This window comes from Mandrillus leucophaeus, unplaced genomic scaffold, assembly GCF_000951045.1.
Source record: "Mandrillus leucophaeus isolate KB7577 unplaced genomic scaffold, Mleu.le_1.0 Scaffold65, whole genome shotgun sequence".
In the NCBI taxonomy this organism is placed as follows: domain Eukaryota; kingdom Metazoa; phylum Chordata; class Mammalia; order Primates; family Cercopithecidae; genus Mandrillus; species Mandrillus leucophaeus.
The window spans coordinates 6,155,437-6,181,973 of record NW_012107030.1 but is presented as its reverse complement, the minus strand read 5'-3'; the positions used below and the strand labels follow the sequence as shown (position 1 = coordinate 6,181,973).

The 26,537-nt window shown below is 43.8% G+C and overlaps 1 protein-coding gene and 1 long non-coding RNA gene across 3 annotated transcripts in view; both read right to left on the bottom strand.

Moving 5' to 3' along the window:
- HSPA12A (heat shock 70kDa protein 12A) overlaps nucleotides 1-26,537 on the bottom strand; it is a 194,121-nt gene that overhangs the window by 157,845 nt on the left and 9,739 nt on the right. For both annotated transcript variants that reach the window (XM_012001119.1, XM_012001118.1), the window contains exon 2: nucleotides 19,730-19,817. Coding sequence is in view for 1 of the 2 variants with exons in the window: in XM_012001118.1 (XP_011856508.1) it covers nucleotides 19,730-19,817 (88 nt within the window). In the remaining variant the exon portion in view is untranslated. The remainder of the gene's footprint in view (nucleotides 1-19,729; nucleotides 19,818-26,537) is intronic.
- On the bottom strand, nucleotides 12,720-14,872 carry LOC105554583. The gene is made up of 2 exons (XR_001008351.1): nucleotides 14,451-14,872; nucleotides 12,720-14,133 (listed from the first exon to the last, which is right to left on the bottom strand). It is a non-coding gene; the product is annotated as an uncharacterized LOC105554583 (long non-coding RNA).

The following is a 26,537-nucleotide window of genomic DNA, read 5'->3' as shown; positions in this document are numbered from 1 at the left end:
GAGCACTGACTGGGCCAGACTCCGTGCTGAGCTGTGCAGGTGCATTACCTCCATCAAAGCCCATGCATTGTCTCTGGTGCATGCTACTTCCTCCTCTTATGGGAGAGGAAACTGAGGCTTGGAGAAGGGAAGGAACTCACACGCTGGCCGCAGAGAGAGTGAGTGGCATACCAGAACTGAAGTCTCAGCCCTCATGCAAAAGGCCACTGGCTTACTCAGCCTGATTACTCAGCAACTGCTGACCTTCCAGCTCCAAATCAGCCATTTTTTCTGCCACATTCGTATCATCTGGCGCCTGACAGAGGAGCGACTATACACATTCCCGAAACCATTGTTCTTCCTGCTCAGCTGCCATCCCCAGAGGCAGAGGATGCCTGGCCTGGTCTCCGGCATCCTGCACACGGAGCAGAGAATGTTGGTCATGTGCCAGGCAATGATGTTCTAAATTATAGTTTGATCAATGCATTCTCCACCTTTTCTCTGAGGCCCGGAGTTTTTAGCAGCTCCAACCCCAGACTTCACAGCACCCAAATCATGTCACTGAAGGAGTGAGCAGAGGAGGCGCCGTGTGACTCACGCACCTGACTTCCTAACCCAAAGCTGGCGAGACACACAGCTCCTGAAAGCTTAACCGGCACCGTCCTGCTCGTGTCAAACAGACCCGACATCCAATTCCGGTGGTTGCAGCTGCACAGTCTCCCTGAAAATCTGCCACTCATGATTTTTTTAAATGGGGTTTTTCCTCCTTTTAAGGGCGACAAAAGTCTTCCTAATGAGAAATACCAGAGGGTAAAATTGCCTGGAGCCCTCGCCAGTTTCTGGTTTAAAAGATGACTTTTTATGCTCTGGGTTACAAAACGCTTCCAACAACACCTTTGCTCAGGGTTGGATTGAGGCTAAGTTTATTTTTCTGGTGGGGAAATCAATCCTTGAGCTGTGTGAAAACAATCAGCAGCTCCAGGCATGACATCACGTTTCAAATCGTTCTTCCTTCTTATTTATCAACTATGCTGTCAAATGTGGAAACATGAAATCTACAGTTTGCCAGAATCATCTGGATTAACTCTAAGCTGTATTTCTTAGGCAGAAAGAATGAATCATTCTTGCAACCTATAGCCCTTACCCCCACCCCACCATACAGATTTACTTCATATTTAATTATTACTTTTTTACAATTAACAAAAGGAGAAACCCATTTGCTGTTTTTCCCCTGGGGATTTAGAATCGAAACTTCTACCGCCTGTGGCTTGTGATTCCACCACCCTCGCTCTCTAGAAGCTTCTGAGATCTAATTTTGTCTAACAGAGGCTTTGTCTGTAGTGAATGAACCCTGGCTACAAAGTCAGCTTAATTAAAACAATGGCAGTCCGGAAACAATAGGGAACAAGGTGCTGGCTTCTGTGCTGGGCACTAACCCCTGGCACAGCCTTCTGCGGTGACCTTAGTGGAGCTACTCCTGATGCCGTCAAGTTCAGGGACAAGCTGGTCTTCTATTCACTCTGTTCAAGGCTCTGGCAGAGGAAATCCAGTGGGGGGTGGGGGGGACATGGCATATTCACACCTACACATAATGATCCTCTATTTAAGATTTCTCTGCGCTCCACAACCCTAGCGATGGGTGTCAGGCTGCCAACAGAATGAAGAGAAGCGGAGAATCACTGCCATTGTTAAAATATTTCAGGCTCGTCACCCCCAACTCCCCCAAAAAACCTCTCTGCTTAAAGAATGTGGGTCAGTCAAGATAATCTGCAAACATGAAGATGATGCAAGACCACCTCACTGCGCTCTGTCTAGACACTGAGAGCAGCCACAGCAGTTCAGTTGCCCCGGTCAGACACCTGGCAGCCATCCTGGATCATATGCCACCTCCAATTAGGTGCAGATTCCTGTTGCCTGACCTTACAATGACGCTCTACCCTCCAGCTTCCTCTTCCTCTCCAGGGTCTCTGACGTGGGTTAGGAGTGATCGTGTCTCACCTGGGCGACTACATCAGCCTCCTGTCTGGCCTCCCTGCCTCCCACCTTTTCCTGGCCACACATTGCCAGTAGGGGTCTCTCGAAACAGGAAGACACCTGACCACCTTACCCTCTCCTTGAGAACTTGGATGGTTCTCCCTGAGCTACAGAATCAAGTCTCAACTCCTCAACCTGGCATATGAGCTCTGTCACAATCAGGGACCTACGAGCCTTGGTAGGTTGTCTCCCTTGGCCCCTGTAAGATTGTGCCCTAACCCAGCGAGGTAGACTTTGGGCCTGCCCCACAGCCAGACCTAGTGGTGTCCCAGGTCACCCACTGGTTCTCTTCCCTGCTCTGCTGAGTTGCTTGATGCCAGCCATAATGGCAGTGATGCATGGAAGGGGGATGCAGTTACATCACAGATTGTCTCTCTTGGTCCCTGTAGGATTGTGCCCCAGCCCAGCGAGATAGACTCTGCGCCTGCCCCACAGTCAGGTCTACCCTGTAGTAGTGTCCTGGGTCACCCACTGGTTCTTTTCCCTGCTCTGCTCAGCTGCTTCATGCAAACCGTAATGGCAGTGATGTATGGAAGGGGGATACAGTTACATCTCTATGTGCTGTCCCCACCAAAGCAAAGACCACAGCACGTCCCCACAACACACTGACACAGTGGTCTGATGCCCCAGAGGGAAAAATGTAACTGTCAGAGATATGTTAGAACAAGGGACATAGGAGTATGTGATCCCTAAATCACAGTTCTGTTCCATTAGTGAGTATAAAAATCAAAATCTGTCTTGGTAAGAATTTTAAATAAAAGGAAAATAACCGACGTCAAATGGTGAGAGATTTACCCCCAACACATCCCAGTGTGTCTCCAGGAGCAATCATCGCACCTAAGGGCACCCTTCCTGCTTCCAGGCTTGTACCTTTGACCTGCTCTGTTAACCCTTTGCAGCCCCTGCCACTCTCTCTCACTGGATTCCTGTCTCTCTGGGCCTCTCTGATATTCCCATGTGTCTGTCTCCATTCGTCCCATTCTCCCTAAGACAGATGCTCCACAAGGGAAACCCTTGACTTTTCCTCTTGTTCACAAGCAGCAACCCCAAGCCCTGCGTCCCATGACACCCTGCTTATTCACTGGTCCCAAAATCACCTGCATTTTCCCAGTTCTGAGATTCGGCCTTTGCCTTCCTTTCTGCCCCAAATGCCCATCATTCACCTGAGGAGCCCTTGCACCCCTCTGATCTAGATGGCTCCACTTCTTAGATTCCCTGGGTCCCCCGACCCCTACCCACAACAGACAGGGCAGAACGGACAATTCCCCTTGCACTTTACATAGGAGAGTTCCCTGGTCTGAGTATTTGTGTCCCTGCAAAATTCTTATGTTGAAATCTAATTCCCAATGTGCTTGTATTAAGAGGTAGGGCCTTTGAGAGGTGACTGAGTCATGAGGGTGGAGTCTTTGTGAACGGGATTAACGTCCTTATAAAAGAGAGCTGACAGAGTCTGTTCACGTGAGGACACACAGAAGGCAACACCTATGAGGAATGAGCCCTCACCAGACACCAAATCAGTTGGTGTCTTGATTTTGGACTTCCCAGCCTCCAGAACTGTCAGCAATAAATATCTGTTGTTTGTAAATTACTCAGCCTAAAGTATTTTGCTGCAGCAGCCTGAACAGGCTATGATAGGTGGGTTAAGACTGATTCAGAGAACAATGGCAACATGGGAAAATCGTATTACTGTATGACATGTATACTGGAAATGCACCTCATAAAGGAATCTGTATGTAGCTGTACATGTTTGTAAACAACTTATAGGATTTTTTTGGTTTTTGTTTGTTTTTTGAGACAGGGCTGCCCAGGCTGGACTGCAGCGGCATAAACTCGGCTTACTGCAGCCTCAACTTCCTGGGCTCAAGCAATCCTCCCATCTCAGCCTCCTGAGTAACTGGGACTACAGGCACATGCCACCATGACTGACTAATTTTTGTACTTTTTGTAGAGATGGGGTTTCACCATGTTGCCCAGGCTGATCTCAAACTCCTAGGCTCAAGCGATTTGCCCACCTGGCCTCCCAAAGTGCTGGGATTACCAGCATGAGCCACTGTGCCCGGCCAATTTATGTGTTTTTAGTTGGTAAAAATGGGTTGTACTGAGTCAGTACCATTAGAATTAGACAAATACGACTTGATCAGCAAAATATTTTTAAAAATTAAAAATCAAGGAAAAATAAAAGACGAACAATACAGTTTCTGTACTTTGACAAACTTCTTGAACAGCAACATACTTGTTGATGTGAGAGTACCAAAGGGAAAGAGATTAATTTTGCCATTTTTAGGGACCATGATAGGGTGGTAGGACAGGCGTGGAGTTCAAGACCTGTGCAGGAGACAGTCACTGTGATCACCTGGCAGGGATGCAGTTACACTGACCCTGTGGAAGCCAAGTGTTACCTGCCTGCTGTTTCCACCAATGGAATGCTCACATGGCCATGACTTTGCATCAGTTCTCAGCCCTCATCAGACGTGGCCAGTCACCACCCTCTCCTCTTCATTTGCCTTCTAGGATACCACATCCTCCTGCTTGTCTTATTCATTCCCGGCATAGCATCTCAGACTTTTTCACTGGTTGCACCTCATCGCTGTGGCTCTAAATGTGACAATGCTCCAGGCTTTAGTCCTCAGATCCCTCATTCCCATCTACACTCTTCCCTTGGGGAATCTCTTCAGCTTTCTTGGTGTTCAGTACCATCTATATGCTAATGAGTCCACGTTGACATTTCCAGTCTGAGCTCACCGTATCTCCACTTGCAGTCTAACAGGTAACTCTAATAAACAAACTCCCAAACAAACACCTGATCTCCAAATCAGCAGGTCCCACCCCAAACACGCTCCTCCTCCTCCAGTTGCCGGCATGTCATATTGATGACTCCACCCTTCAAAATGCCAGCATCATCCTTACTCCTCTCTTTTTCACAACCATATCCAGTCCCCAGAAATCCTATGGCCTCCCCCTGCACCCCTGCAAAATCTGTCTGCTTCTCACCCCTCCACCCCCTCCTCTAAATTCACATCTGTTCCATCTCCATCTACATCTTCATAATCACTTCCTCTGCTCTCGCCACCCCACTTCCTACCAAAGTCTATTCCCAACATAACCTTTGGGATCTTTCAAAAATATAAGTAAAGAATGTAAGATCACGTCACTCTCCCTCTCAAGACCCTCTCAAGACCCTGGCTTCCCACCTCAGAGGAGAAGCTGGAGTCCTTGCCAGGGTCTATAAGGCCCTATGTGGCCTCATCTCCCAGCTAAGTGGCCTCCTTGCTGGGCCTCTAACACACAAGGCACCTCCTCCCTCAGGACCTTAGCACAGCCCTTCTTTCGGCCTGGGACGCTCCTCCATTGGACAGCCACATGGCTTGATCAGCCACCTTCCTCAGGCTGCTGCTCAGTTGCCACCTTCTCAGGAGGCCTCCCCAGAACCCCTATTTTAAATACTAACCTCATTTCTAGCCCATCATTCTTTATTCCCCATCCAGCTTTATTTTTTCTCTATACCACTTAGCATTTAATGTATTTGTTCAGATTTGCACGTGTACACACACACATACACTAGAATGGAAGCCCCATGAGGGCAGGGATTTGTACTTTTATCCATTGCTGCATAATGATGTGCAGAACCATGCTCAGCACATGATAGACGTGAAATCATTATCTGTTAACTGGTTTATGGTTCCACGCTGATCTACCTGTGTCACTTGCCATCCTGACTGCATGAGAGGAAAGCCTGGACCTCACGGGATGGCACAGCAAGTCACCATCTATCACAGCACCCACCAAGGGCATCACAGTGCTGGACTCACCTGTCAACCTTCCCTGTCGGACAGGGAGCTCCCACAGTGTAGGGACTATGCCCTTTACAGCTCAGAATCAGAGTCTGCCATGGGGCCTGAAAAAACATGAGTAGGTGTTTGTTGAATTAATGCAATCCAGATAATCCAGGCCCAAGAGGAATCCGAATTAAATGAGGTAATATGAAATCACAACTGTGATTTAAAAGACACCTTTGTGTGCTGTGCCTGTCTTCTGGTGTTCACTAAGGCACTTATATCACTTTGTATAGAGCAGTAGTATTTCACTTTGTATAAAAGTAAGTAGTACACTTGGGTTTATCTGAGGACATGGGACGTGGATAACTGAGTTTCTTCCCACATCCACACTTGCTCAAGTGTCCATATGGGAACTGTCTCTCTCCATTACCAGTGGAGGAAGCACAAGACACACCACGATAAGCTTTGGGTTCTAGTCTTCCCTTCACACTTACCAGTCTTATGTCTGACCTTCCCTTCGGTGATCCTCAGCTTCTCCATCTGAGGTTAATTCTCTTACGATACGAGAACAACTGGCTAATGAAAACAATTCAGCAATGGCTTGTTAGAGGGGATTTGTGGTTTATGAATATACAGAAAGCAGGAACCACCAGGACCCACTGTGGGTTCACAGATAAAATACTTTTTCAAATGAATCTTGTTTCCTTCCTTGATAGGATTAAGAAACCAGTAGAAATGAGGGAGATCAAGAGTTTATGAATTCAGTAGGGCATCTGATAAGTTCAATGGGGTTGATATGAATTTGGTGTGTGGACCATTGGATGGCTTGGGGACTCGTTGGATACTGTTCTTCAGAGGCTACAATTTAATGTTCCCAGAGAGAGGTTCTGAATTCAGGACTTCAAGCCTCTATCCTTTGCAAGGTCCCATTGGACATTTTTATCACTGGCTTGAATTAAAATAAACAGGCCATGTTTATTGCATTCGTGAATAGGCTGGTAACAAAGACGTCATGACCCAGGGTCAGAATCAGCATCCAAATCACCCTCACTCCTATACTAGAAGAAATGGCCTGGATCCAAGAATATGCAATGGAAAGGGTAAGGTGCTATTTTTGGCACCCAAGAGCTACTTGCCCAGGTATAGAATAAGGAAGGCATGGCCTAGCAGCAGAAGACTTAAAAAGGTGTGAGGGGTTTTGTTGACATGAGTCAATGGTGCGCTGTTAAGTGTGCCACCCACCCAACCCCAACTCACCTCTTCCACAAAAAGCTTAACTTTGTCTGAGGTTATAGTACAGAATCATATCCACAAATTTGAAGTGAACATCCCACTCTGTTCAGTGTTAGTCTGATGGTTTCAGGGACCACGTTTTAAAAGGGATGTGAAATGAACAATCCAAAAATAAAATTAAGAAAACAATTCCCTTTACAATAGCATCACAAGAATAAAATATTTAGGAATGCATTTAACAAAAGCAGTGAAAAATTTATTCTCTGAAAACTACAAAACACTGTTGAAAGACATTAAAGAAGACATACGTAATCCATGTTCATGGATGAGAAGATTTTTAATACTGTTAAAATGGCAATACCCCCCAAATTGATCTACAGTCTCAACACGGTCCCTACATTCACATAGAAATGCAAGGGACACAGAATAAACAAAACAATTTTGAAAAAGAAGAACAAAGTTGGAGGATTCACACTTTCTGATTTCAAAACTCACCACAAAACCATAGTGATCAAGATAGTGTGGTATTTGTATAGGGATAGACAGACAGATCAATGGAACAGAATTTCAGGGTCCAGAAATAAACCCTCACATGTATAGTCAATTGATTTTTGACAAGGGGATGAAGACAATGTAGTGGGGAAAGAATAGTCTTTTCACTAAATGGTGCTGGGACAACTGGATATCATGTAAAACAATGAAGTTGAACCCTTACATCACACCATATACAAAAATCAATTCTAAATGGACAAAAAGCCAAAACGTAAGAGGTAAAACCATAAAACTCTTACGAGAGGAAAGAAGAAATACAGATACAAGTCTTCGTGGCCTTATGTTAGCAATGGCTTCTTAGATATGCCACCAAAACCACATGTAACAAGAAAAATATGGATAAACTGGACTTAATAAAAATTAAAAACCTTCATGCTTTGAAGGACATCATTAACACACAGAATGGGAAAAAAAATATTTGCAAATAATATATCTGATAAGGGAGTTGTATCTAAAATAAAAGAACTCTTACAAATCAATAACAAGATATAACCCAATTTAAAAATGGACAAAGAACCTGAACAGATATACCTACAAAGAAGATATACAAATGTCCAGTAAGTAGATTGAAAGGTGCCAGCATCATAAGGTATCAGTGAAATGCCAATCAAAACACAATGAAATACCACTTCACACCCACAAGGATGACTATAATAAAAAAGACAGAAAATGCAAAGTGTTGGAAATGATGTGGAGAAATAAGAACCCTCATACACCGTTGGTAAGAATACAAAATGCATACCCACTGTGGAAAACAGTTTAGCAGTTCCTCGAAAGGTTAGAGTTACCATATGCCCTAGCAATTCCACTCCTAAGATATACACAAGAAAAGCAAAAAAAAATATGTTCACACACAAACTGGTCCAAATCAACCTTATTCATAATAGCCCCAAAATGAAAACAACCCAAACATCCATCAACTGACTAATGGACAAACAAACTATGATCTATCCATACAATGGAATATTATCATTATCCAGCAATAAAAAGTGAAGGACTGGCCTGGCGCAGTGGCTCACACCTGTAATCCCAGCACGTTGTGTTTTTTTGTTTGTTTTTGTTTTTTTGAGATGGAGTCTTGCTCTGTTGCCCAAGGTGGAGTGCAGTGGCACGATCTCAGCTCACTGCAGCCTCCGCCTCCCAGTTCAAGCAATTCTCCTGCCTCAGCCTCCTGAGTAGCTGGGACTAAAGACGTGTGCCACCACACCTGGCTAATTTTTGTATTTTTAGTAGAGATGGGGTTTCACCATGTTGGCCAGGATGGTCTTGATCTCCTGACCTTGTGATCTGCCTGCCTCAGCCTCCCAAAGTGCTGGGATTACAGGCGTAAGCCACCGCGCCCGGCCAATCCTAGCACTTTGGAAGGCCGAGGCAGGCAGATCATTTGAGCCTAGGAGTGTGAGATCAGCCTAGGCAACATGGCAAAACCCCATCTCTACAAGAAATAAAAAAATTAACTGGGTGTAGTGGTGCACACCTGTAGTCCTAGCTACTGGGGGACTGAGGTGGGGGAATCACTTGGGCCTAGGAGGTCGAAGCTGCAGCGAGCCGTGATTGCACCACTCGACTCTAGTCTGGCTGGCAGGGTGAGACCTTGTCTCAAAAACAACATAAGTAAATTTAAAACGATGAAGTGGCCAGGTGCGGTGGCTCATGCCTATAATCCCAGCACCTTGCGAGGTCTAGATGGGAGGATCACTTGAGCTCAGGAGTTCAAGACCAGCCTGGTCAACATGGTGAAACCCTATCTCTACTAAAAATACAAAAAATTACCAGGGTGTGGTGGCTTGTGCCTGTAGTCTCAGCTACTTGGGAGGCTGAGGCAGGAGAATTGCTTGAACCTGGGAGGCAGAGGTTGCAGTGAGCCTAGATTGTGCCGCTGCACTCCAGCCTGGGTGACAGAGCAAGACTCTGTCTCAAAAACAAACAAACAAAGTAGTGATACATGCTACAACATGGATGAACCTTAAAAACATAATGCTAAATGAAAGAAGAAGTTACAAAAGAACGCATCCTGTATGATTCAATTTATAAAAAATGTCCAGAACAGGTGTATCTATAGTGACTAAAAGCGATTACTGGTTTCCCAGGGCTGGGATTGGTGGGGGAAACGAGGAGTGGCTGCTGCTAATGGGTATGAGGGTTTCTTTTTGGGGTGATGAAAATGTTCTAACATTGATCATGGTGATGGTTGCACAATTCTGTGATACACTAAAAATCATTTAATTGTACGCTTTGAGTGAATGGTATGGCATGTGAATTATAGCTCAATAAAATTGCTATTGAAAAAGGAGGATGCGAACAAACTGGATCTCAGAATGAAAACAGGCTGTGAAACCACATCCCAGGCAGAAAAGCTGAAGAAGGCAGGAATACAACAGAAAGGCTCCTGGGGAGAAGCCACCTACAGATACGCGAAGGGCTGTCAACTCTACCCCTCTGTCTGGACTGCACATTCCCCATCCCCATACATACCAAATAACTCCTATGCACCTTCACAGTTCAGCTTTCCCGTCACCTCCCAGGGAAGCCTCCGTGCCTCCCTCCACCTTCATCTCTGCCGTCCACCTTCATCGCATCGCGTTCCTTGCCTTCATCTCACTTCCATCTGTCGTGACATATTTATTTAATTATTGGATGACAGTCTGAGAACCTTGATAAATTACCAGCTCCATCAAGGGAGTCATTGGTTTTCACTCACCAGAACTTATCAATGTGCCCGGCAGATAGAAAGTGCTTAATAAGTATTTCTTGAATGAATGAATGAATGAATGAATGAATGAATGAATGAATGAAACGTAAAAGCCAGAAACTACAAGCAGATCCTCTAAGAAACAAGCTTCTGAGAGTCTGAGCCATCTACAGATGCGTGAGTGTCACTGTCCCTGCCTGCATGGGAACTGATGGACGACACGGGTGTCACAGAAGTACCAAAGGGAAGGGCAAATGGGGTTGTTTTTCCTTCTGTTTTAAAATCTCACAAACAGTTCACATACACTGGAAAAATCCTAAAAAACAGATAAATAATCAAATCAAATCACCCATAATTTCTCTACCGTGTGATATCCCCAGTTAATGTGTAGCCTTCTGGAGTTGTGCTATGTAGCATTTCCTCATATGGACAAGCAATACTTGAATGAATGGGGAACTACGTGGCTCTTTGTATGTCTCACAGCCTTTAATCATAACTCACACTTCTTGGATGCTTAATCTGTGCCAGGCACCATGTTAAACACTTGACATGCATTTGATTCTCCTAAAACCCAGTGAGGTGGATACTCAGTAATTCACATTTCATATTACACCATACCCAGAAACTGGGTGTTACAGGAATCACGTCATTTGCTCGAGGTCATAGACTAGTAGGTGGCAAGCCAGATTCAGATCCCAGCAATCTGACTCCAGAAGCCAGCAGGGGTTCCGCAGATGTTGGCTGAATGAATCACTGAATGAATGAATGTGTGCTCAGCCACCCACACTAGGGAAAAACTGAGCTGCGCTTAACCAGTTAGTTGGTTGTTGTCTTTCAAATGCTCTAGAACATCATTAATACCTTCAGGGGTCACAATATCCTAAGGCTAAAAAAGGGACATCTTGACAACATAAGGAGCTTTCTTTGGTTCCAACTTCCCCCATCACTGGAGAGATCTTCCTCAAGGGGGAGCCTCAAGCACCTCCTGGGATAAGGCTCTCCAAGGTCTCCCGTGTCCAAGCTTCTGTCATCCATGGAGTCATCTGCAGGGCTCGCCCTTGCTGGCAGAGCCCCTGCTGGGCCACTCCCGGCCACTGCCTCCACACCGACTGCAGCCGATTGGCCCCTGCAGCCACTGTGATGCTGCCGCATCCACTTTGGAGGTGCTGGTGCTACCTCTCCTGCTGGTACAGACACTGCCAGTGCTGGTGCCACCACCACCACATGAGTGTCACCAACACTGCCAGCGCTGGGCTCACCGCCACTGCCATGTCACTGGAGCCACCAACTCACAACACTGCAGGGCCAGCGCAGTGGCGGGGAGGAGTGAAGCTCTGGATGTTGTTTGCTCAAGTCGCACTCAGTTTGAAGGCATTTGTAGGACAAACTGGGTGACAAGACATCATGAAGTGCTCCGAACTGCCCCTCTTCTCCAAATAAAGCTTCATGCTGGACTATCTGGGGATGTCCAAGGGAGAGAGGACTTAGTGCCTCAGGTAAACAGATTCCCGGAAAGCCCCACTCATGTTCCCAAGACATCTCTCAGTTCTCTGCGGTGGACGGTGCAAGCCAAATTGTGAGCTGCTTTCCGCCCCACCCTTCTGCTGCATATAGATACGAACAATTGTGTTCCTTCGTTCTGCTGCTGGGAAGCTGATAGGCATTTGTAAATTAACATTCAGTAAGACCTCGTGGTATGCATTTGTGATCCAACCTGACCCCTGACTTTGCCCTAGTTTCTTTTCGGTCCTGTTTCTCAAATGTATTGTTCTTATTATGTTGTTATACCTATGCCTGAAAGTCGCTTTTGAAATAAGACAGGCATTTATAAAATAAAAGGAAGAGCTGGAATAAGAACTTACGGATACATACTTTAAAAAGTTCATTTCCAAATGTGGTATGTTTCATTAGCAGTTTTTCTCTGCGGACTTCAAACAAGCAGGAAATCTTCACCAAATGACTTGGCAGTTCCAGGTGAAAAACAGAACTCTCAAAGAGTGTTACTGCATGTGAATTACAGAATGACTGTTCACCTCCTGGCCTGTGGTAGACAGGCAGGAAGGACATGGCTGCGAGGCATGGCCCTGGCAAAGCTGGCATTCAGGACCCACAACCCTTCCTACCTCTCCATCTCCTTCAGCCGAGACTCCTTTTTTAAAGGGCACCCAGCTTCCTGCACTGTCCCGGGTGGGTCATAACAGACGAAGTCATGTTAAGATTTAAAGCTGTAACTCGATGCATGCTTCACGGTTAGGGGCCTTGCAGAACCCCAAAGGCAGGATCACCTATGTAATTTGCTGGGCCCAGCATAAAACAAAAATACAGGACCCCTCGTTCAAGGTATTAAGAATTTCAAGATGGTGACAGTGAAGCATTAAACCACATGCAGGGCCTTGTGTGACTGCACAGGTCACAAGTCCGAGCCGGTCCTGCATCAAGGACACACAAAGGCACACTTTAGAACATTACTTTTATATACACAACCACAAATTCTGGTTTTTACGGAAGAACAATAAATAGTTGCAAATATTTAAAAACAACAGAAAATGTCAAGGACCTTCCATTCTGGCAGAAACACTAGTTGCCTCAGCTCTGGGATTTGTATCACTTTGGTGCGAAAGTGTGAGAAACAACATCTTAATTTTTACCATGTTTCCATCCAAGCCTCCACATGCTGTCAGAGTGTTGCATTTTTAAGAGAGAAGTTTGGAAGGGGTGATCAGATTGCATATGCCAGGTATCGATTGGCTGTGTCCCCACAGCCCAAATCTGTGTCCCCAAATCTCACCTTGAATTGTAATAATCCCCACGTGTCAAGGGCGGGGCCAGGTAGAGATAATTGAATCATGGGGGTGGTTCCCCCATACTGTTCCCATGGTAGTGAGTAAGTCTCATGAGATATGATGGTTTTATAAATGGGAGTTCCCCCGCACAAGCTCTCTTTCCTGCCGCCATGTAAAAAGTCCCTTTGCTCTTCCTTCATCTTCCACCATGATTGTGAGGCCCCCCCAGCCATGTGGAAGTGTGAGTCCATTAAACCTCTTTCCTTTATAAATTACCCAGTCTCCTGTATGTCTTTATTAGCAGCACGAGAACAGACCAACGGATACCACAGCAAAGCAGGAAGGGGTAAGACAGCCATGGGCATAAGAGGTTCTCAAAGGATGGGCAGGATTTGGCAAGGCCAAGAGGAAGGGTTCCGGAAAGGGGAGCCAAGGCGCAGAGAGAGGAGCAAGGAGCAGAACCGGTGAGGGGGCAGGAAAAGGGTCACCCACCAGGCCAGGTGGGGCGGGCTCACCTATGGTCACTGAGTTACTTCAGAAAAATACATAAGAACCCTTTTAAAGTTCTAGAATCCGATTTTAAAACAGATTTTATATTCATATAGGGCAAAATAAATGTGACTCACTCAATGTCAAATGGGCACTTGTATATAAATGGCACATGAACTTTTTCCCTCTACAAGCAACAGCATCAGAATAGAATCCAAAGGGTACGCAGGAGGACTGACAGCTTGAATTCTCTTAGTGAACCGTCATCCAGCTCTCCAAATCTCGTGGCTGCCTCTGAGCTCCAGCAGAGCCTTTTGGGTTTGTGCTGAGGCCATTCTCAGTGTAGGGTCATTAGTCAGTCTTACCCTAAACACACTGCCCAGCACATTCCGGGAGGGCGTTATGGGCACTGGTGGGCACTCCTGGCAAAGAACAAAACTCATGTTCACCACCATTAACAAGCTCAGCCTGCAGGGACTGAATGATGAGGAATCACACAAGAACAAAATAGGACTTGTCATCTTCCTACCTGAGACAACACACATGGAAAAACTCAAGAACACTATTCTAGCTATTCTAGCCAGGCATCCTCCTCCTCTAATGGGCTTTCTTTTTTTTTTTTTTTTTTTTTGAGACGGACTCTTGCTCTGTCGCCCAGGCTGGAGTGCAGTGACACGATCTTGGTTCACCACAACCTCCACCTCCCCAGTTTACGCCATTCTCCTGCCTCAGCCTCCCGAGTAGCTGGGACTATAGGCGCCCGTCATCTCGCCCAGCTAGTTTTTTGTATTTTTTAGTAGAGATAGGGTTTCACTGGGTTAGCCAGGATGGTCTCGATCTCCTGACCTCGTGATCCGCCCGTCTCGGCCTCCCAAAGTGCTGGGATTACAGGCTTGAGCCACCGCGCCCGGCCTCTAATGGGCTTTCTGACTTAAATGTACCATGACACACACCATGGCAGAACTTTAAGAGCTTAGAGGTTTGTCTTTAGAAACATATAGGCCAAGATACATGCTATCATCTACTTTACAGGAATATAGATTAACAGAGAATTTAAAGCCAGAGAAACCAATTAACACACGTATATTCCTCCAGACTGCAACTGATTCTTTCTCTGCCTGCCTCTCTTGCCATCTTTATATAGAAAATGTTAATTTATGCACATATATACATATTATGTTAATTTGTGTGCATAGATATATGTGTATGTATATGTTACATATGTATATATGGGCTGGTTGTGGTGGCTCACATCTGTAATCCCACCACTTTGGGAGCGAAGGTGGGTGGATTACTCGAGCCTAGGAGTTTGAGAACCAGGCAACATGGTGAAACCCCATCTCTACAAAAAATACAAAAATTAGCCAGGCGTGGTGGTGCATGCCTGTAGTCCTAGCTACTTGGGAGGCTGAGCTGGGAGGACCCCTTGAGCCCGGGAGGTCAAGGCTGTAGTAAACCGTGATCACACCACTGCACTCCAACATGGGGGACAGAGCAAGACCCTATCTCAAAAACAAAATGCATATATGTACATATATAAAATATATATAAAAACCTATTAAACATGTATATAAGTATATGCATATACATAAAGAGCAAGAGGGCCGGGGAGAGGATATGTGCATATATACATATATATTCATATATACTACAGTACAATTCAATTCCATCTTATTAAACCCAGTCAGCACTTAAAGAGTCTCTGCCATGTGCTGGCCCAAGGATAAGCACTAGAACACAAAGTTATGAGTGTCACCAACCTCAAGGAGCTCACCATCTAGAGAAGACACACTGAAAACTGAAATGCCCCTCCTATCACCATGGTGGCTATTTATAATGGAAGGTAGTTGGTTTGGTGGTTCTGTATTCATGGCGGCCAATAATGTGGGTTGAGTCATGCTGGCTGGGTTCAGGACCCAGCTTCACCACTTTGAAACTGTATGACATCCAACGTGCCACTTGAGCTGCAGGGTCCTTATTGGCAAAATAAATACAGTCATGCACTGCACGATGACATTTTGGTCAACGACAGACCACATATATGACTGTGGTCCCATAAGATTATAATATTGTATCTTTACTGTACCTTTTCCATGTTTAGATATACAAGTACTTGCCACTGTGTTACAACTGCCTACAGCTTCAGTATAGTAACATGCTGTACAGGTCTGTAGCTTAGAAGCAGCAGGCTATCCCGCATATAATAGCTTAGGTGTGTGGTAGGCTATACCATCTAGGTTTGTGGAAGTACACTCTCTGATGTTCACACAATGATGAAATTGTTTAATAATGAATTTCTCGGAACATATCCCTGTCATTAAAGCAATGCACGACTGTATCTATAATAATGGCCTCTTCATAGGGTGGCAGGACTTAAATGATTTAACAAGTGAAAGCAATTACACTTACTGGAACCAAAAGGCACTCAATGAAAGGAAACCATCATTTTTAGCAGCATTGTTGTTATTGACAGGAACATCAAGTTCGACAGTGGGGGGCACACAAGAGAAAAAGGTCACTCTAACTTGGGAGGTGTCAGGAGAAGTTTGTGGAGGTGGTGACATGGAGTTGAATCTTTCCTAATAGCATGTGTTTGGCAGGGGAACAAAAGGAAGAAGAGGCATTCATTCCAAGGATAAGAAAGGTTTATTCAAAGGCCCTGTGGCCTGAAACACCCTACCATGTCCGGAGGACGGTCAGCAGATCAGCACAACCAGAGTGAGGGTTCAAGGTCAAAGAGAAGCCAGAGCCAGATCTCGAAAGGCCACCAAAAAGCCCTTAACAATGGAGTAACAAAATCAAATTATCCTTTGAGAAGGGTTAGGCTATATTCAACTGAACATAATTTCACCTTTCCAGGGTCACCATCACGATAATCAGCTATCACGAATACTAATGGAGTACATCAATGCCACAAAATAGAAAACCTGTAATTCACGTGTCCTTTCCTCTGTTCACAAGTCTTCAAAAGGTTTTTTGTTTTATCGACTAATTGGCTTATTTTTCCAAAATGATTTCGTTGCTGAGGAAGGTTTTCTTTACCACTAATCTCCTCCAGAATGATTTTAAAATACTCATCTTACTAACCGCAAGGAAAATCTTAAGTGGTCACTTCTTAGCACTCAAAAAGGCTGCATGACAACGGTTCACCCTCAAAGTGCTCAAACATCCATCGCAGCTGTGCGGATCAGGCCTCCGAGTTAGAGGTGAGTGTGGGAGGCATGGACAAGACAGGCGTCAGAACCGGAAATAGAAGAGAAATGAGAGCTCAGAATAAAACCAGTGTGAGTAAACAACAGTGTACAGGAGTAGCAAGAAAGACAAAGGAGTCACCAAAGAGGAAAAAGAACGTGTGATACGGTCTGAAAGGGACAGACAAAACAGGATAGGACAAAAATGCAAAGGGTTTTTTTTTTTTTTTTTTTGAGACAGAGTCTCGCTCGGTTGCTAGGCTGGAGTGCAGTGACACGATCTTGGTTCACCACAACCTCCACCTCCCCAGTTCAAGCAACTCTCCTGCCTCAGCCTCCCGACTAGCTGGGACTACAGGCATGTGCCACCACACCCAGCTAATCTTTGTATTTTTAGTACAGACGAGGTTTCACCATGTTGGCCAGGATGGTCTCGATCTCTTGACCTCGTGATCCGCCCACCTCAGCCTCCCAAAGTGCTGGGATTACAGGTGTGAGCCACCGCGCCCAGCTGCAAAGGGTCTTTTCAGGGAAGTCAGTGGCAGAAGAGGTCTGAGAAAGTTTGGGACAGTCAACTAAACAGTTTTGAATACCTCTAGATCAATTTGCTCATTCACCATTCAGGAGGTCAGCCTATTGGTCAATTCTATTAATTCTTTTTCAAATATGTCCTGTGCACCTTCCATGCAAGGTGCTGAAGATTCAGAGCTGAATGAGTGTCCAGTCTCTGTCTTCACTCAGTAGCTCACCTGCTATCAGGCCGAAAAAATAGCTTGGCATGCATGGACTCCAACTTTCAAGAACTCAAGACAGCAGGGAGAGAATTCACTGCCACTGGCCACCTGATATATGCCAGGTATTGTCCTAGGTGTGCTCATTTACGCCGTCTTACTTACTCTAACCTTCCTTTGATAAAATCAACAGGCATCAACAATCTGTTTTGCTGGCCCCCATTTTCACCGTTCCATATTAGAGAAAACAGAGGCAGCGGTTGGGAAAGAGGTCACGGAAAGGAAGCTGAAAAACCAAAGTTTCAGATGCCCTTTGTTTTAGACACCCCTCATTTCCAGAACTAAAGTGAGGTTTTAGACACCCCTTATTTCCAGACCTAAGGATTGGGTCTGAGATTTTCATAAAACAGACATGGCTTTTCCCTGTTCACTTTTTCCCTTTAGTTTAACACAACATTGGCCGCAAATGCCCATGGATTAATTCTGTCATTCCTTGGCTAACAGGCCCATAACACGTTCCATCTGTTCACGTGCGTTTGTGTGTGCTCAAGTGCTGGTGCGTCCAATTCAGACACAACTAGGGAGTACCGTCATCCCTGCAGGAACTGCCAGTTCGTCAGATCCAAATCCTGGACACAGATGTCATTGCCATAGGACTGCTTCTTTGTGTGGTAGCTGCTGCAGTCTGGGGGAGCTGAGAATTAATGGTATTTTGCTTAAGTCGTTAAAAACAAAACAAAACAAAACAACAAGATAATCATGTCAACCCATAACGTGGAACTACAATTTAGCAAGCATTTTATGGTCAACGGAGAAGCTCAAAGAACGTGATAGAAAGAGTTAAGGCAAGCATGAAAAAGAGCAAAATCTCAACCAATCACTCTTTGTTTCTCAGACAATAATTTTTCTCCTGAAAAACCAATTCAGATCAATAAATTTATTTATTGAGGACCTACTATGTGACAGGTACTGTCGATCCCACTGAATACTACAGAATTTGTTTTCACTACAGTCTTTTATTCTTTCCAATATTTAAAGCATTGATCGGGATGCTTTCATGGTTTTCTCCTTAAGCAATTTTATTATTATGTCTTCAGAAGTGTAACACTTTCAGGACTACGTAGTTTTCTGCATTTTTGTTCATTTTTGTTTTGTTTTGTTTTGTTTTGTTCTTACTGTTGTTTTTCACCTAAAGCATTCCCTTTCTTTCCCTACTCTCTGATTTTTATGGAGGAAAAAAAGTCTAGCATCTGGGGTCTGAGACCACTTGAAACGTCTGGGCTGGGGATTGCTAATGGCCTCCCAGAGATAACCCAAATTGCTGATTTAGCGAAGCCCATTCTTGACCTTGACACAAGACAAGACAGGCAAAGGGGAAGGACTTGGGAGGCCGCAGTAAAAGAAAAAGGATCATAGAAGCGCTCAGATCTCGCCAGGCCCCTCCCCCATTCAGCAAACACCTGGCTGAGTTGGAAAACATGACCAGCCCAACCTTCCTATTGGCTGCAATTGAAGCTGTCAGTTCTCGGCTTGTCACCGGTTGCACTGGGAGGCCCCAGGCAGCCACAAGAGCCCTAATTAGGCAGAAATGACACTTCTACAACTGACCTGCCAGGACCTTTGGCAAACCATTTAACATCATTAGTTAACATGTTTTAAAAGTGTGAATGTAAATGAACAGCCAGTGGCTTTCAATGGAGTTTGTCGGTGGCATCTCCCCCTCCCTTTCTCAGTCTTTCTCTTTTTACATGAATAGTCCACTTGTTTTCTCCAGAATTGGAGGGAGGCACCGAAGAAGAAGGAGGAAGAGGACCAGTCCTCTGAGAGGAGAGACATGTTAAGGCAAAAACAAGCCCAGAAGAGCGAGAGGCCATCTCTTCCTGCCTTTGTATGGGCCCTCACAGAGCCAATCTCCCAGGGCCACCAGAGCAAGGCAGGAAGATAGCAGGAGGCCGGCAGGCTAGACGGATGCTAGGTGCATGATCTGTGCGTGTGAGTGTGGCCAGTGATGATTCTAGGCTTTGGATAGGTGGGAAACGAATTTGTTTTCTGACTCAAGGGTGCCTCTGAAATTCTCTCAAACCTCTTCCCACTTCCCGGTGTTCTGAACAAGCAGGTTTTGCAGCAGTGGTTTGGCAAACATCTTACATGTGCAGAAGTTTCAACGTCCCAGTTTTAAACGTACCTAGTCCCTCTCGAGAGGAATGAGGTCTGGGGTAGTTATTTCAGAGGCCAGTTTGATACTTACACACATTAGTTCATTTCCTACCTGAAGCGGCTATTTCCCACCTTGAATCACACTTCATTTTGTTCTTTGCTTTACACCCACAGAATCCGTACACGCCAACACTCTCCATCTGTAGGAGGGGGGAAAGAGTTGCACTGTGAAAATGTCGCTTTGTTTCCATGTCGCTCTTAAGTCGCGTACTCGTGCTAGTTGACAGTTTGAAGAGGCAGTACCCGGCAGGAGGGAAGCAAAGATTTAGGTGGGCACAGAGGAGCTGGGTCCCTGGCAGGCCTGTGCACTTACCACCTACTTGTTGTGTGGCCTTGGGCAAGGTGCTTAGCCCTGAGTCTCAGATGTTTTCATCTGCAAGACAGAGATAATACCTTACTACATCAAGAAAGAAAAAAATAGATGGAAAATCACAAAAACCGGGAAGCGCTATGTGCACGTCAGGAGTCGTGGAGAGACAAGAGCTGCCAAAACTGAGGAACCAGGCCCGGTTCTCTCTCTATTTACCTTGGAGAGATGACACTGAGACTCTGTCCTCTGGTTCCCCAAGGCAAACTTGACGGAGCCAATATACCACCAGCCCATCCCAGGGTACTCCCCGTCCTTTCCTTCCACTCCTGCTTATTCTTAAAAGGGCTGTAGATATTACAAACACAAGCACCTGGGTGTAAAACAGATTCCCAGAACCCACAGTTACATTAGCTGTTCATTCCCTCTGCTGGGTCCTAAACAGTACAAGGGGAAAAGCATGTCTTGTTCATCTGTGGATTTCTAGAAGCCCTGCGAACACTGGTGGGTACACAGTAGATGCACAATGCATGTTTACTACTTGGAATGCAAGAATTCAGCATCCACACACGTGCCGAAAGCAGTCAGGAGTGTGTATTTTACAAAGGTAGCACAGATCCTAAATTTGGAGAGCTTTACTCATCCCTGAATTAAAGATGAGTAAAATCAAGCAGGCGGTGTGTGGTGGAGAATGCCTGTGAGTAGTCATGAGAGAGGAGCGAAAGAAAACAATCTTAGTTTGGGGCAGAAAGAGAGTGAAAATGCTGGAAAATGTCCTTAATAACAGTAAATGGGGAAAGAGAAAACGACTCATCATGATGAGGCATTTAGTGCTTTTAAGCTAAATACCTCAGCATATTAAGCAAATAGAGAAAAGCCAGCTAGAAGATGTCAGCAAATTGAACCGAACAGTGCTCAGAAAGCCCATAGGAGGTGTGTTTTTGACCCCTTTTCCCATCACATGCCTGGGCCCAGGCTGGTTGTTTAGTGTTGCCTCTCCTCTCCAGCTGCGGAGCTTATTGAAAAGCTCTTGCTCCCTGCCTGGTTTTGGCACATTTTCTGCAGGTGCCTCCTACTGCGGCCACAATGGGCTGCTAGGGAGGTTTAGACCTGTCAACAGCTACAGGGGAGGGGGTGGCAGCGGTGGAGGGAGCGCAGTCATTGTCTTAAAGGGCCAGTGACATTGTGTGCCGCCACGGAGCCTGCAGCACTGGCACCTGCTAATGAGATGAACCCTTTCTCCCACTCTCTTTCTCTCTTTAATGATTTAACTAGATCGCTTTGGTTCCTTTCTGGAAGGGGAATTGCTCCATTGATCATATAAAGTAATTGCCTGTAAAACATTGCTCTGCAACAACTACTACTTCCCTGGCTGAAAATGTCACAGCAATTGAAAAGCTCTTAGCCCCGTTCGAGAATGAGGTTGCAGAAGAGAACAGTCTTTGCATACATCCCCAAGTACGTGTGTGTTCCTGGAGTTACAAATTTTTGGTGTGACTGGTGGATTTTTAAGACAGAGAATTTCTTCCCTGCTGTACGGTATGATTTTTGTGTGAGATTGTGGTAAACTAACCGAATACACACAGACACACACACACACTCCTTCAACCCTAAAATTACATCTATACATCCAGAGAAAGAAATTCTTTTCTTCATCACCCATGCCATTCTTCTCCGAGAGACCATGAATTTGGAGGGACACCCATTAGGTCCAGTGTGATTTGGGGAAGGGCCTTCCTTACAGAAGTAGACACTATCTTTATCTAGGAGGTAGCAGGGGCCTTGGTTTGGGAAGGAGGAATTGATGCCTTAATTGTTTAGGATTTGCTGATTTTTCAGACCTGTCACTTGGCGGCGGCAGTGACACACTGTGGGAACGGGGACCACACACTGAAGGAGTTTTCATAAATAGCTTTATTAAATAGTCATTGCCACACCAATGTGAAGGAGTAATTCACCTGGGGATAAATCTCTTTGTCACAGGCATGAACCTGCCAACAAAATAAAAACTGTTAGTGATGGTTTCATTTTCCTCCGACAGGTGAAAGCGTAAGTTTATATCTAAATCGGAAAGAAACCTTTTTCTATTCAGTTGGTGGGAAGGGCCACTTACGACATGCCATGTTGCCCGCTACCAATCTGGGAACAAAGCTCAGGTGAATCACCTGTCATCAGGATAAGCCATGGATATGGTTCTTCTAGCTGATGAAGTAAAGGCAGCAGACATGCCTATTACTGCACTTTTATAAAAAGGCAAAAACATCTGCCCACTTACTGACAAAGAGCACAGAGAACTGAGCTACAAAACAAGACCATTTATGGCAATAAATCTGAAAAAGCTGTAGAACTTTGTGCAGCTAAACCCTCTGAAAGGTCATGGTACAACTTCCATAGCTGAACATATGTGCAGTATTTTTTTTTCTTAGAATTTAGGGACTGGGGATTTTAGATTTTAAAATATTTTAATACTATCAGAAAATACATGATATCCAGCTAGGGCAATAACACATACTATACCAAAATACACTGTATATAATAAAAGGTATTTTCCTACCGATAATATTTTTATCTACCTATTTAGTAAAAAGAATGCAAAAAAAATTCTTTAAATCTAAGCTCATTAAATAAACCGATTCCCAAATATGAAGAATCATGTTGACAGTCTTTTAACCAGGAATTTAAATGTGTTTCTATTTTCTCATACTGATAGGGTTTTTAAAAAAATATTTTTGTCTGTAAAGTGACACATATAATTAGATGTTTAATTTAATAATATAGAACTAAATAAAATATGAAACTAATAACCCCAAAAGTTCTGCCTGGGCTCTGAGTCCCTTAAGGAAAAACAAAGATTTATATACTGTGATGGGAAATAGAGAGTAAGTGGCAAATTACGCCACATGACAATTTCTAGTAGCTTTGCCTATTTGATCGGTGGTCAAGGCAGAGGAAAGGGGGTTGAATTAAGCCCCTGCATCCAAGAGAACAGCTTGGACTACTGAGGCTGGAAACAGAAACCCCATTCGTACAGAGAAGCACAGCAAGCCAGGGTGTGATGGAAAGGCCCGGGAGGTGGCGTTCTGCGTGGGAGGGAGGTGGGGGTGGCGGGCCTGCTGCTGGTCCTCAGGCTGAGTGTCCTCTGCATGAACTCCCAGAGTGAGAGTGTGCGTGGACAGTTTTAACACCATTTCACCATATTTCTGGAGGGGGGAAAAAACAGAACATTTGAAGTGGAGAAAAACAAGCCAAACAAACACATCATCAGTGGAATGAATGTGAAATCTGACAGCAGCCACAGGACTGGTTTCACTTCTGCATGCCCCTTTTTGGTTTATTTGTACATGATGCAAGAAGTCTGCTTAGAATTCCAAAGTTCAGAGGCAACAAAACTATGCTTTACATCTTATTCTTCACAGGGATCTCCATTGCACATTTTAAACCATCCGACTTCACAAGGTACAATTTAACCTTTAGTTAAGTTTGTCTTAACTTCATATAAAAGAGGGTTTGTAAAGATGCTGGGGCTTGCATTCAAAAACTAAAAGACTGCATTTTTTTAAATGTTGCCTTATTCCTCTGTCAAGGCACAGCCGGTTAAATGCACAGAGAGATGAGAATTATAACCCGGGCTAAAATGTGATTGTTCTGAGCAGTAACTGCTAAATTCTTTATAATTCAGTTTTCTCAACTTATTTCTGTAGTGAGAGCCATACGCACTTCAACCTGAGCACCTTAGGTGCTTAGTAAATCCATGTGTTTACATTTGTCAATATGTATTTCATCCACCAAAAGTTAACACACAGAAGTGTAAAGGTCCTTTACACTTTAATAAAAAGTTAACAGTCAGGCCAGTGGGTAACAGGACCTGTTGAAATGTTTGTATTCAATACATAAGGTGAACATACTTTCACAGTTGGAAAGTGACATCAATCTGAACTTTGTTTTATAGCTCCTGAATTAATATAGAACTACTGGCTAAGGAAAGAAACAGATTTTAGTATTTTATGCCTTTGTGGAATACACAAGATCATTCTAAAGGAACATTTCAACCGCAGTGTTTAGGATCAAGTCAGACATTACTGAAGCTACGTGAGCACAGCCTTCACTCCTCTCCCCAATGAAGAGCCTGGCTCTACTTTGCTGTTTCCTACAATGTTCTTAGAATTACGTGCTGCAAAGTTTCCTCAAAAGTCACAAAGCACTAAGTAGCCAAAGGAGTCTTCCCATACCCTTGTTTTTCTCAGTTTGACAGGGATCACAGCTCCATTCCTCCAATAATATCCATCGAAAGTCACAGCTTATTTAAAAATACCCCATTGAAAGAGATGCACTTTAGTAATCAACACAAGTATGACTGATTCCAAAGGACTTCGTAGATGCCTACTGTAAAAAAAAAAAAAAAACACCGCTAAAATCTCACCGACACATTTTGTCAAAAATAGATGAGACAGGACAGCATGACGTGTATAATCTTAAAGTCTCAATTTGGAAGCAAGGTGGATCTATCATAAACATAGTAATCATATGGACTGATCCCGATGTGGTGGCTGAGCCTTAACCCCAGAGGATACAGACGTGTGTGCAATGTTTGATGTACCAGCCAGGGTCTAGTTTTGTGCCAAGGTTAGTGCCTTTTTTTTTCTTTAGTATTGGGGCTTGAAAGAATGTGAAAAGTCTAAGGCATGCCCCTAGTGAATTGGGGTTGAACTCAAGACAGCATACATACGGACGGGAGAGTCAGTTCTTTTTAGTTAAAAACAAAACACATGGTGATTTTTTTTTTTTTGTTCTCATATAATATATAATATTTGGAGATAAAGTCTCTTGCAAATATAAATTAAAAAGAGTTCCTGTTTTGAGTTCACTTTGACTGCATATCCTGTTTTGCAGATTTATAATTATCTCTGAAAAAGAGAACTAATTTTCCAACATTCGGTTTACAAGTATACAAAAATTACTAATTGAACAGATTTTTTTTTCTTGCAATTATTAATTTCTTGGTTTAGAATTTAAAATGGCTGTGTTTTCAGTAAACTAATAAATGATGATACACAGGAAAACATTTATTCTAAAGCTATACATTGATAAATATACATTTTATTTATTTCAAATATTCTTTAAAATAAAAGTTATAGCCCTTTGTTTTTACCCTAAAAAAACAGAGTCTTTGATTTTGTATTTGATTCCGTATTCTCAAAATCAGCACAGAAACTGTATTTTTCCTATCAGCTTAGCTATAAAAAAAAGAAAGCATTTATGATTAGGCAACCAAAGTTCAGGTCAGATCCACAGTTAATAGGAATCTCAACAAGTGTTGGCTGAGAATAATTTTACATCATAAAGAAATTTGGCACTAGTTCCCTCAAACAGGAACTCTGCTTTTAACATGTTAGAGGCAGGAAAATTCTTTAGGAGGTACAGAGATCTAAGCTTAATTCAGATGGAATTCCTGCCTTGTGAGTATCTATCTTCTCCATTTTCAAGTTTCCCGAAAGTTTGTAAGACTAGAGTACAAATATTTGGTTGTGACCTTTGGGAAGGATGACTACCTAGGATTGCTCAGTGATGTTTTAAATCAATCAGTTGTTCATAGATCAACTCCAGTTTTCACAACAGTCTAACAGTAGCTGTTGAACAAGTGCAGCTCCCTCAGGGCACTTTGATAGCTCCGGTAAGGGCAGTGGAATAGAGTGAAGCCTGAGTTACTCACGCTGCTTTCCTTGTCCGTATCTCTAGGCACACACGCATACACACAAATGGGGATGAGGGCAGACACCCAGATACTTCTAATCCATACCTCGCTTTTGCCTCAATTATTTATTTCAAGTGAAAGTAATTTCATACAATATTCTCCTAATACACACAACTCTTTATTCCATTCTGAGTACAGCTGTGTGTTAGATACTCCCGCACGTTCCTATTCTTTCCTATCCCCCAACTGTAGCAGTTAAAATTGTAGCTCAGGCCAAGGACAAACATCATTAATAACATAATCAAAGCATTTCCATTTTAGAAATCATATTTCAGTCTTTGATCTTTACTAAACTTTTCTCCTTCAAGTATTAATAGAAACGTTTTTCTGACAAACAGATGCTGATCATTGGCAGTTTTATTTCTGTAATCTCTACTTAAGGTGTTGAATGCACAATCACGAAATATAATAATTATATTATTTAATGAAAAACAGGATTAATCATACATTATCCCTTGTCAGCATTCAACACAATTCAATGTATTTTTTAACATCTGGTAGAGAAATTTAATCTAACACATTTGAGATTCATACACATACATCACCTTAAATAATTTTGGAAGTACATAGGGCTTCAATTATAATAATTTATAGATGTTTGTCATATACGAAAGAGAAGCAGTTAAATCAATACTGATAAATTTGCCTAAAATTATTTTATTTGCTAAAAAAATACTGAGAATTTACTCCTCCAAAACACAGTTCTTTGAAAAACAGTTCTCATTCTTCATTTGTGACTGCTATTTTTTTTTAATACTCAAAGAACTGTGGTTCTAAAACTTCCTTAGGACAAAATAGCTG